The 14,410-nt window shown below is 44.3% G+C and overlaps 1 protein-coding gene across 1 annotated transcript in view; it reads left to right on the top strand.

Moving 5' to 3' along the window:
- The first annotated feature begins 464 nt into the window (after positions 1-464).
- Positions 465-14,410, top strand: part of slc9a2 (solute carrier family 9 member 2) — a 94,425-nt gene continuing 80,479 nt past the window's right edge. The window contains exon 1 of the mRNA XM_038818720.1: positions 465-1,065. Coding sequence (XP_038674648.1) covers positions 759-1,065 — 307 coding nt within the window. The 5' untranslated portion in view covers positions 465-758. The remainder of the gene's footprint in view (positions 1,066-14,410) is intronic.

Raw genomic sequence — 14,410 nt, 5'->3', positions numbered from 1 at the left:
GGTTCCTGGCCTCACAATTATTCATTCATGTTACACAATACCACAGCTTTCATGATCATCGCATCTTATCTCCTGATCAAAGCAAGTTGAATTGTTTCCCCCGGCACCTCTTTCCCATACTCAGGTCTGTAAAAAATCCCATTCCTAATGTTACTTTCATGGAACTCGGAAAAGTAGCAGGAATGAGAGATGATATAAAGTATCGGCTTGATTCAAAAGCGTGGGCCGCCTCAGTGAAGTGTTTGTGTGTTTATCAAGATCCCTGAATTGTACCTTTAGCATCTACTTTCCCAAAGCGGGAGGCGTTCCTGCCGCCACTGGAAGCTTCTTGGGAAGGTAGAAACTCAGTCAGAGGTAGAAACCTGTTCAGGACAATTATGTAAGATCGAAACACGTCGTCATTCACTACAAGGGTTGCAATTGTTATGCAGCACCCAGCCAGATGGAGATTGCCCTGCTTTCCTGGGATAATTGTGTACTTTGGCAGAAAGTTCATACGCTGGGCGGCGTTCAGGTATCAATGGAGCTGTAAATGTGAGCGATGAGCACGTTCAGTGGGCGGTGCAAGTTGTTATACCTGTTCAACCTGTTCAGCTGAACCTTGCTGCCTCTCATAAGAGGCTGACTTAGGCCTGAAAGATTTGATCGGACCATCTACTGAGTGTAAAACTTTGGAATTTAATAGGAATCTGTGCGCCACTTTGGAGCAGAGTAAAGAAGTGATTTGTTGTTTATTTATTTTTTTACTAACCGTGACCATGGCCAGTGGGAGAGCCAATAGATCATTCCCGGTCACTGCTGACTGCCTTTTGCTGCTCCCGATGTATTTCATTGTGCTTGTATCTCTCTCAAACAACGTCGAGGCCACTTTTGCAAACGATTCAACTCAGTATAACCAAGAGACAGTGGATAGTAACCAGCACAAAGATTCTTCCAAACATCACCTTTCCAGAAACATTGCAAGCCAGGATGAGCGACTGAGTGTGTTCTCCGTGGATTATTATCATGTGCAGGTTCCCTTTGAGATCACCCTCTGGATATTACTAGCCTCTTTAGCGAAAATCGGTAAGTTCGCAACAATCAGAACCTGGCGCCATGGGTGGATGGTAAATATTTACTGTGTGATTTCACTGAATAGATGTTTCCTATTCGACTACCGACCCTTTTTTAATGTCCTGCAATATCCCGACTGTAAACAATTTGAAATGCGGTTGAGTAGAAAATCTCTGCACTCATCTCCCATTTGCCTGGTGCCGATTCTTGTTCCGCCTCTCTGTTTAAATATCATTTTCCATCACCAAACAGGCAAACAGGTGCTCTGGGCTGATCGGTTTGCAAAGGAAAAAGTTGCATGTTCATGGAGTGAAGCTTGATTTTTAAAAAAAATAGTTACATTCACAACCTTGCCATAGGCAAAATTGTTTTATTTGTTTCAGAAAACAATTCAGCACAATATGTGCATTTTCAAAAGGAGACTTTATCATTTACAAAAGTGTTTCAATTATTTTGAATAGAGACCATTGGATCTTTTGACTTTTTATCAGAATGTGGATCTTGGGAGGGAAAGCGTTCAGTCCCCCCCACCCCCTTCCCCCAATCCAAATACTATGGATGTTGGGAATTTAAAAGATTAACAGTGTTAGTATCATTCAGCAGAATAGACGGCAGATATTTTGTTCTCTGGAAAGGATATAATTATAGATTTTGGGTGTTAATCTTTCCCCTTTTCAACTGGAAGTTATTGCAGATGAACAATATTTTGAAACGAAGTATGGGGCCTCACGGTAGCATGGTCGTTAGCATCAATGCTTCACAGCTCCAGGGTCCCAGGTTCGATTCCCGGCTGGGTCACTGTCTGTGTGGAGTCTGCACGTCTTCCCCGTGTGTGCGTGGGTTTCCTCCGGGTGCTCCGGTTTCCTCCCACAGTCCAAAGATGTGCGGGTTAGGTGGATTGGCCATGCTAAATTGCCAGTAGTGTAAGGTTAATGGGGGGATTGTTAGGTTACGGGTATACGGGTTACGTGGGTTTAAGTAGGGTGATCATTGCTCGGCACAACATCGAGGGCCGAAGGGCCTGTTCTGTGCTGTACTGTTCTATTCTATTCTAAGTGGGGGTGGGGAGTGGAAAACAAATGGTTGCTGAATGGTCAGCATAGGTGGTGTAATGAAGGAGATTAAATAAATAACTGCTATGACACAAAAAGAGTGTGTGATTTAGTTTAAAGAGTGGTTTATTGATAGTTAGAAAAGGAATCTTGGAAAAACTGATCACCTGGAGCCAGCTCCAACGGTCCAGATGTCTAGTAGGACAAAAACGTATGTCAGCAGCAAGGGTAACAACCACTTGAGATGTGAGCATTGCTGGCTTGGTCAGCATTTGTTGGTCATCCCTATTTGTCATTGAGAAGGTTTTGGTGAGTGCCCTGAACCTGTTGCAGTCCATCTGGTGTAGGTATACCCACAGTGCTGTTAGGCAGGGAGTTCTATGATTTTGAACCAGTGACAGTGAAGGAAGTGCATTATAGTTCCAAGTCAGGATGGTGTGTGGCTTGGGGGTATTGGTGGTGTTCCCATTTGTCTGCTGCCCCAGTCCTTCTTCGTGGTAGGGATTATGGGATGCAAGGTGTTGCCTTGGTTATTGCAGTGCGTCTTCTATACTGTGCACTGATGGTGGAGGGAGTGAATATTTAAGGTAGTGTATGAGGTGCCGATCAAACAGGTTGTTTTGTCCTGGATGGTGTCAAGCTTCTTTTGCTTTTCCAGACAAGTGGAGAGTATTCAATTACACTACCTTGTATGTCTTGGGAAAGCTTTGGAAAAATTGACTTTCTTCCTTCACAGATACTGTCAGACTTGCTGTGTATTTCCAAGATTTTCTATAGTTGTCATTTGTGGCTAGTTTAGTTTCTGGTCAATGATCACACCCCCAGAATGTTGACAGTAAATGATTCAGTGATGATAATACCACTGAATGACTAGGAGAAGTGGTAAGGTAATTTGGACTCGACGGCACTGTGTTTCTCTCGCCACAGATTGTGCCAGACCTGCAGAGTTTATCCAGCATTTTCTGTTTTTAGAAGTCCAGCATCCATAGTATTTTACTGTTTAGTGGTTAAATTCTCTTGTTGGAGATGATCATTGCCTGGCACTTGTCTGGCATGGTTGTTATTTGCCACTTATCAGCACAAGTCTGAATGTTGGCCATGTATTGCGACATATGTTCGCAAACTGCTTCTCTATCTGAGGAGTCACAAATGGTGCTGAATATTGTATAATTATCAGCAAGCATCCCAATTTCAGACCTTTTGATGCAGCTAACAATGGTTGCGCTGTCGACACCAGCCAACGGAACTGTATAGCAATGTCCTGTGGCTGAGGTGATTGGCCTCCAACAACCACAACCACCTTTCTTGCGCTAGGTATGATGCCAACCGATGGAGAGTTCCCTTTGACTTCACTTTAACTGGAGCTCCACTCAGTCAAATGCTGCCTGAAAGTCAAGGCCAGTCATTCTCTTGCCTCACCTCTTGAATTATATTATTAAATTATCCATATTTAGTTCAAGACTATAATAAGGTCATAGTCATAGAGTCATAAGGCTTTGCAGCACGGAAAGAGGTACCTTTGTCCATCGTGTCTGCGCTGCTAATTAAACACTTATCTATTCTAATCCCACTATCCAGCACTTGATCCGTAGTCTTGCATGCAATGGCATTTAAAATGCTCATCTAAAAACTTCTTAAATGTTTAAGGTTCCCATCTTTACTACACATTTAGGCAGTGAATTCCAGATTCCTAGCTCTCTCTGCATGAAAAAGATTTTCCTCAAATCTCTTCTAAATCTCCTGCCTTAAATCTATGGCCCCTGGTTATTGACCCCTCACCTAAGGGGAAAAGATTCTTCCTATCTACTCTATCTATGTCCTTCATAATTTTGTACCCCTCAATCAGGTCCCCCCTCAGCCTTCTCTGCTCTGATGAGAAAAACCCCAGCCTAACAAGCCTCTCTTCATAGCTGAAACACTCCAGCCCAGGCAACGCCCTTGTGAATCTCCTCCACATAAGAACCAGGAGCAGAATTAGGCATCTCAGCTCCTCGGGGCTGCTTCACCATTCAATACGACTATGGCTGATCTCATCTCCGCCTCATCTCCACCTTTCTGCCATTCCCCATAACTCTTCTCGCTACTAATTAAAAACCTATCTATCTACTCAAATAGTATTCGGACATCCACTGCACTCTTATGTAGAGAACTCCACAGATTCACGACCCTTTGAATGGCGTGATTTATCCTCATTTCTGTTTTAAAACTGTCACCCTTTAGCCTAAAACTATGGCCTCTCATTCTAGAATGTCTAACAAGGGGAATCATCTGCTCTATGCCTGTACCCTTTCTAGTTCAATCACATCCTTCCTGTAGTGTGGCGACCAGAACTCTATACAGTACTCTAGCTGCGGCCTAATGGGCGTTTTATACAGCTCCATCCACAACTTATCTGCTCTTAAATTCTATGCCTCAGCTAATCAAGGCAAGGACCTCATATGTCTTCTTAACCACCTTATTTACCTGTCCTGCTGCCTTCAGAGATCTTTCAACATGTCCCCCTGGTCCTTTCTACTTCTGAAAGTCCTGCTGTTCATTGTGTATTCCCTTTCCTTGCTCGTCCTCCCAAAATACATCACCTCACTGCACTTGGTTCAAACCATCCTGTAATCTAGCGCTTTCCTCCTCACTATTTACCACACCACAAATGTTTGTGTCATCTTTGAACTTGCTGATCATACCCACCACATTCCTATCTAGATCATTAATATATACTACACACAGCAAGGGGCTCAGCACCAATCTCTGTGGTACACAACTCGACACAGGCTTTCAGTCTCAAAATGAACCTTCAACCAACACCCTCTGCCTCCTGTCAAAAGCCAATTTCAGATTCAATTTGCCAAATTGCCTAGGATCCCATGGGCTCTTACCTTCTTGATCAGTCTCCCATGTGAGACCTCGCAAAAGTCTTACTTGAAGTCCATGTGGACTGTATCAACTGCAGTGCCCCCATCTACGCACTTAGCCACCTCCTCACAAACTTTAATCAAATTGGTTAGACGTGCGGTGGAATTCTCCTTTCCTGAGACAAAGTGTTGCCGCCAAGGCAGGACTCACAGACTTCCACGACAGCAAAACTGGCGCCGTACCCAGACCGATTGAGCGACCATTGAGGGGCTAGCACCAGCACCTCGTGTGGTGCAATCGATTCCTTTTTTAAAATAAATTTAGAGTACCCAATTTTTTTTTCCCAATTAAGGGGCAATTTAGCGCGTGGCCAATTCCCCTACCCTACACATCTTTGGGTTGTGGGGTTGAGACCCACGCAGACATGAGGAGAATGTGCAAACTCCACACAGACAGTGACCCGGGGCCGGGATCGAACCCGGGTCCTCGGCGCTGTAAGACAGCATTGCTAATCACTATGTCGCCATGCCGCCCTGCAATCCATTCCAATGCTGGATTTGCCGGGTCCATGATTGACACTCAGGAGGCTGACAAGCTGCAACCGCACATACACATTACAATCCCAACACCCACCATCTCAGCCAACAAGATGGCACTGGTTGTGCTGGATCACACCCATCCAGCTGATGGGTCGGCTGGGGCCAGAGGGCACCTAGGGGTGTAGCCTGAGGAACACCCATACGACCTGTGGCTCCAAGTTCACATTGGGTAGTCAGCAGCGTGCGCAGCTGCATGGCTGCCTTGCAGGCTGCGGCAATGGTGTTCCATGGCCGTCCTCCCAATCCCCAATTGGCCGATTCGCCGCCCAATTGCGTTTTTTCCGATTCTGGCGTCAGCCGACGGAGAATGCTGCCCATGAACTCCCCTGACAAAAGCCATGTTGACTATCCTTGATTAATCCTTGCTTCTCCAAGTGGGGATTAATTCTGTCACTCAGAATCTTTTCCAATAATTCCCCTACCACCGATGTTCGCCTCACTGCCATGTAATTTCCTGTTTTTCCCCTACTTCCTTTCTTGAATAATGTTTTCACATTAGCTGTCCTCCAATCCTCTGGCATCTCTCCTGTGGCTGGATAGGATTTGAAAATTGTCAAGCCTCTGCAATCTCTTCCCTTGCCTCCCATGGCAGCCTGGGATATATCTTCTCTGGGCTTGGGGATTTATCCACTTTTTAGCCTGCTAAAACCACTAACACGTCTGCTTTCTCCAGGCTAATCTGTTCTATGATATCACAGTATCTCTCCTTGCCCATGTTTGGCCTGATGTCATGAGAATTCATGGGGTCTGGAGTCAATGTTGAGGGCTTCTGGGAAGCGCCTTCCTGACTACATACCATAATGCCACCAACTCTGCTGCTTCTGACGTGTTGGTAGCAGAGAACATAAACAGGAGTGGCGATGAACGTGTATGAAACACTGGACACAATGTATGATTTGATTGGTATGAAAATGTCAGACTGTTGCTTGACTACTTTGTGAAACAGCTCTCCCAATTTTGTCTCAAGACCTCAATAAGAAGGAATTTGCCAGGTTGACAGGCACGACGTATCTTTTTTGTTTCCTGTGTCTTGGTCTGTCTGACATTATTTCCTTTTGACATCTCTATAGCAGTTTGGTACACATTGCTCGGCCATTTCAGAGAGCAGTAAAGAGTCATCAGATTGTGTGAGTCTGGAATCATATCTAGGCCAATCAGTTAAGGGTGGCAGCTTTCCGTTCCTAAATTACATCAATCAACTGGATGGTTTTGTGACAATCTGATAGTTTCCTTTTCACCATTATTAAAAGCAGCTTTTATTTCCAGGTTTGTTCCTGAACTGAATTTCAGTTCCACCAACTGCAATGGATTTGAAGTTTTGTTCCCAGAGCATAACCTGGGCCCTGGATTAATAATCCAGTAACATTATTACGATGTCACTGTTCCCATTTTCTCTTCTCTTCAGATAGTTACCCAATTCCAATTTGAATATCACCGTGGTGTATTCCAGATCCTAACCATTTGCTGCATCTTTAAAAAAACACTTTCTTTCCTTGTGTACCCTTTAGCTCTTTTGCCATTCACCTTACATGCATCTCTTGTGCTTCTCTATCATTCTCCCAATTGTTCTCCCTATCTACTCTGGTAAGACTCCTCTTTATTTTAACGCCTGTATGAAATGTTTTCTCAGCCTAGTTCCTCAAGTCTATCTACATAACTGAAGTCTCAGCCTTGGAACCATTTTCATAAATCTTTCCTGCACCATCTCCAATGAGGTCCAGAAATGGGCACAACACTTCAGGTTTTATAAAGATTCAGCATAACCTTTTTGCTTTTGTATTCCATGCCACTATTTATAAAGCCTTGAATTCTGAATGTTTTATTTAACCACTTTCTCAGCCTGCTACCTGCAGTGGCTTCTGCATGTATACTTCCAATTCTCTTTCTCAAAGTCAATGATGCAAGACGATACTTTGAATGCAAGTCCTTGCAGGTAATTAAGTCTTTACAGGTCTTGACAGAGCAACTGGAGAGAGGGATAATCACAGGTAAAGAGGTGTGAATTGTCTCAAGCCAGGACAGTTGGTAGGATTTTGCAAGCCTCTTTGTCTATATTCTTCATTCACCTGAGGAAGGAGCTGTGCTCCGAAAGCTCGTGATTCGAAACAAACCTTTTGGACTTTAACCTGGTGTTTTAAGACTTCTTAGTGTGCTCATGAATCCAATCATTACCCTCCTGAGAGTTTTCAAGTCTAGGTCATTTCACATGGAACAAGGAAAACAGTGTTGTTAATATCGACTCCTGGGGAATCTCAGGGGAATTCCAATGTATCCCTTCCTCCAATCCAGAAAAAAACAACCATTCACTACTGCCCTGTTTCCTGTCACTTGGCCAACTTCGTATCCATGCTGCCAATGTTCCTTTTAATTTTGCTGGCAAGCCTATTATGTGGTACTTTTAATAAACAACTTTTGGAAGTCCATGTACAATACATCAGCCGTCTGTTACCTCCTCAAGAAGTGCAGTCGAATTAGAATATAGAACATAGAACATAGAACAGTACAGCACAGAACAGGCCCTTCGGCCCTCAATGTTGTGCCGAGCCATGATCACCCTACTCAAACCCACATATCCACCCTATACCCGTAACCCAACAACCCCCCCTTAACCTTACTTTTATTAGGACACTACGGGCAATTTAGCATGGCCAATCCACCTAACCCGCACATCTTTGGACTGAATTAGTTAAACATGTTCTCCTTTAAGAAATCCATGCTAGCTTTGCTTGATTAGTCCACACTTATACAAGTAACTGTCACTTTTTCTCCTGGTTTATCATTTCTAAAAGGTTAATCTGACTGACCTGGAGCTGCACTTAATCCTTGCACCCTTTTTCTAAAATGAGGGTTTAACATTTGCAATTCTTCTGAAATGTTTGTCTCCTATACAAAGTATGCTGGCTTGTACTTTTTCTTTCAAAATAAAACACGACATTGAGCTGCTTAAGAATTCTCGTGTCAACTTGAGAGCAATTAATTTAAGCAATTTGGCAGTTTGAATACACCTGTGACAATTTGATGCTGTATATGAGACTGAGTTAGTTACAAGGAAGTGATAATCTGGCTAGAAAGAGACTTCCTTCAGTTCAGGTATAGGCAACTATTTTAGCTTGGACTGGATTTGCCTTTCTGCAAATCTGCAGGTTTGTTGGAGATAACTTTGTTAAATTAAACTAATCGATCAGAGTGGCATGGGTTTCACGATGCCGCAAACTGCATTTATACAGAACCTTTTAACATAATTAAACATCTTAAGTCACTTCAGGAGCTTAATCAGATAAGAAATTTAACATCAAACAAAGGACAGGACATTGGGACAGTTGACCTGAAAACCTGGGTGAAGTGGGGGTAGGTTGTGAGTACCACCATGAAGCAGGGGACAGCGAGAGATTTAGGAAGGCAATTGCAGAGGTTAGGGCTTAGGACCTGGGACCTGACTCTGGCATGTGTCACTATATGAGTATCCACTGAATTAACTATGCATTTAGTGGGCTGGTGTAAGATATTGCTCACTTGGCACGAGATATCTTGTGCTTCGTTGATTTTGAGTTCTGTGGCTTCCATTGTCTCTTTTTCACCATGGACCTGCAGTCCCTCTATACCGACATCAACAATCCTGGGACATTTGGATTTGATTTATTGTCACATGTACAGAGGTACAGTAAGAAGTATTGTTTTGCATACAGTCCAGACAGATCATTCCATACATAAACAAACATAGGAGATACGATAAATATACAACGGGCGGAGAGATCAGTTCAATCCATAAGAGGATCATTCAGGAGTCTGGTAACAGTGGGGAAGAAGCTATTTTTGAACCTGCTGGTGTGTGTTCTGAGACTTTTGTATCTTCTGCCCGATGAAAGAGGTTGGATGGGTGAGGTTGGAAGAAAGAATAACCCGGGTGGGAGGGGTCTTTGATTATGCTGCCCTCTTTCCCAAGGCAGTGGGAGGTGTAGGCACAGTCAATGGATGGGAGGCAGGTTCGCGTGATGGTCTGGGCTGTGTTCATGACTCCCTGGAGTTTCTTACCATCTTGGGCCGAGCAGTTGCCCTACTCGGCTGTGATGCAGCCAGATAGGATGCTTTCTATGATGCTGTTGTACCTTTAAAACCTCTGATGCATTCGACCAGTTTACTTACTCAAAGTTTAACCCAGGTGTCATTATTTACAAGATAAACATAGGACAAAACAAGTTTTACCCACACTTTGTAAAGGAGGCTGGCAGGCTTCTATCACTCGTGTTGATGTCTTCTCTGGGTTCGAAACCCAGGGCCCTGTCTTCTTGCGATGGCTGTGCCTGGGCAACTCCCAGCTTCTCTCTCAAGATTAGTTTGATGCTGCTTTCTTATACTGGGAAGCTTGATTTGAGTCAAACGTATATGCCCACCACCGGCCATTGTCCAAGCCAGATCCCACTGGTTTTTGGGAAATACAGGATATTCCTGTTTATAGATGGTAGTTCATTGTCCTCTGAAACTCCCTTTGTCTGACCAGCCATCAGTTCATTCAGGAGTCTGATGGCTTCTTTTGTCTATTGTTCGTGCTGTTGCAAAGTTGATCACCTGTGTCTAGAAGTTTGTCACATATTCATAGACTTGGAGTTGTATTCGAGAAGCGAGTTCGGTACTACTTCAGCAGTTAAGAATGCAGAATAAATTCTGGCTTTACCAGCAATGCCCACATACCATGAATTAACTATTAAAATGGAAAAACAAACATATTTTCCAGTCAGTTCCCTTCCCCTCTCCACTTTAAAAAAAATCAATTTAGAGTACCCAATTAGTTCTTTCCAATTAAGGTGCAATTTAGCCTGGCCAATTCACCTGGTTGTGGGATCCCACGGACAAGGGGAGTATGTGCAAACTCCACATGGACAGTGACCCGGGGCTGGGATTGAACCTGGGTCTTCGGTGCTGTGAGGCAGCAGTCTTAACCACTGCACCACCATGTCGTCCCCTTCCCATCTCCAATTAATGAAAGAAAACCTCCTCACAGTATCATACTCCAACACTTGGGCTTTCAACTGCATGGAACATTTCTCGTACAGCTGTGGCAAGTGCAATACCTGCCCATCAACCTCTTCCCTCACCTCTGTGGCCTCGACGCCCAATTTGTATCTCACTGTAGTTTTAAAGTCTATTTATATTGCTGTACACTGAGATCAAAAGCAGATTTGGTGGCCACTTTATTGAAGACATTCTGACCATAAGTGCGATCCTAACCCATTTGTGGTTTGCGACTTCAATTCCCTTTTCTGTTAGCCTGTGGCTTGTCTTTCACCTCCCTGAGCTGATCTCCATGCAAACATTTTGAGTGGAATATCCTCTTTTTCTTCGGCATGTTACAGCCTTCTGGCACAAATTATGTCATTGGGTATATGGAACATGTCAAACATTTCTCTGCCAGAGACAATATAGGGCAGCTGATTTGAGGAGCCTTCTGTTAAGCTTCATTGGCAATGAAAATATTCTTCCAAAGAAGAAGCCCTATTCGCTTTGAAACATTAACTTTTGTTTCTCTCTCCCCTGCCTGCTGTGCATTTCCAGAATTTTGTTTTTATTTCTGATTCCCAACATCCATAGCATTTTGCTTTTATTCTAGCCAAATGTTTGATTTTCTGGGTGTCAATTCAGTGCCGCAGCAAAGTCAAATTTGTGGCAGAGGGGACCCACACTTGATACCTTATGTGAGTGCCACAGAATTTGAAAAATATTATCATTAGATATGTAAGTTTATATATAACCTAAGGCATTATCTCGGTTTCAGTTTCACTGATTTCAGCTGAAAGCAGAACCTGTATCTTTTATCTTGGCTGTTTATCTTTACGGCCTGTGATCTAGCTATATCCTGGCACCAGGGAGTCATAACAATCAATGTATTATCATTATTTGAACAAGGTGTGCTGCATATGTCTCCAGATGCTTACTTCCTGTCTTCGGAAGGCAAGTGCTCAACATCCATTGATGCATCAAATGATTTATTTAGTCACATGTAGAATATGTGACAAACTGAATAGTACCCACAATGATTTAAAATTTGTTTTGTAATATTTTTGTAGTATTTTTCTAAACTGGCACTGTGGTTACCACTGCTCACAGCAGCAGGAACCTGGGTTCGATTCCGGCCTTAGGTGACTGCATTCTCTCCCAGGTTAGGTGGATTGGCCTTGCGAAATTGCCCCTTAGGTGGGGCTACAGGGATAGGGCAGGGGAGTGGACTTGGGTAGAATGCTCTTGAGGAGAGTGGGTGCCGACTCGAAGGGCCGAATCACCTCCTTCGGCACTGTAGGGATTCTATGATTGCAAATGCAGGAACTCTGTGGGATAAATTGATTTTTCTGGCCAGCAATTTTTGCAGCTGGTGCCAATCCCACACAGCGAGTTCACTCTCCCTCTTTCTTTATAATTAACTTTCATTCCAGGTTCCTCAGATTTTCTTGGGAGGACAAGAAAATGAAGGTTTGAACATAGGCCTTTACCATGGTGTAGGGACTCCAGGTGTAGGGACTGTTTGGTTGAGCTGTCAATAAAACCAGATACTGATTTCCAAGTGTTACCATTCCCGTAGCAACCAACAACTCTGATATGAATTTCCCAGCCGCTGAAGCAACAAATCGCATGAGACGATTTCACATCCTAAGACGTCTACCGTGAGTTTGAGGGACCTGTTGTGGAGGGGAGGTTCGCAAGCTTGGGGGAGTTAGAGGGGAAGTTTGGGCTCCCCCCGGGGAACATGTTTAGGTACATGCAGGTTAGGGCATTTGCCAGGCGGCAGGTGGAGGGGTTCCCCTTGTTGCCCCCACGTGAGGTACGGGACAGGGTGCTCTCGGGGGTGTGGGTTGGAGGAGGGAGGATTTCGGACATATACCGGGTAATGCAGGAGGCAGACGAGGCCTCGGTGGAGGAACTGAAGGGTAAATGGGAAGAGGAGCTGGGTGAGGAGATTGAGGAGGGGACGTGGGCGGATGCCCTGGAGAGAGTGAATTCCTCCTCTTCCTGTGCGAGGCTTAGCCTCATACAGTTCAAGGTGCTGCATAGGGCCCACATGACTGGGACGAGGATGAGTAGGTTTTTCGGGGGCGAAGACAGGTGTGCTAGGTGCTCGGGGAGCCCAGCGAATCACGGCCATATGTTTTGGGTGTGCCCAGCGCTGAGGGAGTTTTGGAAGGGGGTAGCAAGGACGGTGTCGAGGGTGGTAGGATCCAGGGTCGAGCCAGGCTGGGGACTCGCAATTTTTGGGGTTGCAGTGGAGCCGGGAGTGCAGGAGGCGAAAGAGGCCGGTGTTCTGGCCTTTGCGTCCCTAGTAGCCCGGCGGAGGATTCTTCTTCAGTGGAAGGATGCAAGGCCCCCAAGCGTGGAGGCCTGGATCAATGATATGGCGGGGTTTATCAAATTGGAGAAGGCGAAATTTGCCCTGAGGGGATCAGTACAGGGGTTCTTTAGGCGGTGGCAGCCTTTCCTGGACTGCCTGGTGGAACGGTAGGGAAATAGGCCGGCAGCAGCAGCAACCCGGGGGGGGGGGGGGGGGGGGGGGGGGGGATTGGGTTTGGGGGGAGGGAGAAGTGTGGACCTGGGTTTGTGGGATGTGGCGGGTGTTATCTCTTTCCTTTCTGTTGTTTGCTTTTTTTTTGTTTTCGAGTTAGTAGTTGTTTTTGTAGGGGGGTGTGTGTTGTTCTTGGGTTTTTAACAATGGTTATTCTGTTAATATTGTTTTGTTGTTTATATTTTGTGAAAATCTTAATAAAAATTATTTTAAAAAAAAAGACGTCTACCGTGACAAACAAACTAAAGTAAACATTGGCTCAATATTACTTAGTGGGTAACTAATCACATGGGCGTTTCACTAGGCAGAGTTCAACATGTTTTCACCCTGCACCCCAATTATTGGACATTCTTTCTTACCTTGAATTATGAGAGAGTTTAAAACATACCTGCCTTATAAAGTCTTCCATTTGGAACACCTAGATGTCGATTACTAGCAATGCGCTCTTCCTGGGTGCATCTGCCCTAACATGAAATTATTTTAAGAACATTGTTACCAGGATATCTTAATCTTCATTGTCCTAATTTGTCATCTCAGGAAATAATTAGTTTGTATCTTCATGGTCAACTCTTGTGTAAAATGAACTGCAGGTGTCCTCTCCGGGGTGCAAGCCTGGGCAAAATTTATGGACACCTTCCTCCCCTAATATATCCGGGTCCTCCTCCTGACCTCCCGGGCTGGGTCCAAATAAATTTTCGAGCATTACAGTTGGCATCAGCTTGGTTGCAAGAGTTGCTGGAAAGCTGACAGTTAAGGATTAGTCTGCTCACAGGCTCCACTCCAGACCTTCTGTCAGGGTTGTAACGAACATGAGAGACAGCAAACTGTTCTTCTTTCCTCCCACTAACTGGCGGTGAGCAGAAGGTGCTTTGAATTATTTTCATCAACGTAAGCTGTGGCCTGTTTTCCCAAACCTTCCTTTTGTGTGATCCAATTTACTAATAACTCTCAGCAAATTCATGCTATGATTTAACTCGAGGTTAATTTATTCACATCCAATAACCAGTTTATTCACATTCAAAAAGAAATAAGGGAGAGTTTGCAACATCCCACTCCACTATATACACATACAGTAAGGGGTGAATTAAAAAAAGAAAGTTTCACAATAGTGGATAGTAACAAAGAAAGAACCACAGAAGTTAAATATTAGTTTCTGTGATTTTCAGTGTCCGAGAAGTCAAAGTTAAGAGGGTGTTTTCTTTGTGCAGAGTTCAGTCTCAATGAGTTTCTGATTGGAGACGACAGCATGACAATCTTTGAAATGAATGACCCTGCAGTATAATGGATTTTCTGTGCCTAGACTGTCATGA

The sequence above is a fragment of the Scyliorhinus canicula genome, chromosome 14, assembly GCF_902713615.1.
Source record: "Scyliorhinus canicula chromosome 14, sScyCan1.1, whole genome shotgun sequence".
Classification (NCBI taxonomy): Eukaryota; Metazoa; Chordata; class Chondrichthyes; order Carcharhiniformes; family Scyliorhinidae; genus Scyliorhinus; species Scyliorhinus canicula.
The sequence above is the reverse complement of the archived record's forward strand: the minus strand, read 5'-3'. Positions and strand labels throughout refer to the sequence as shown.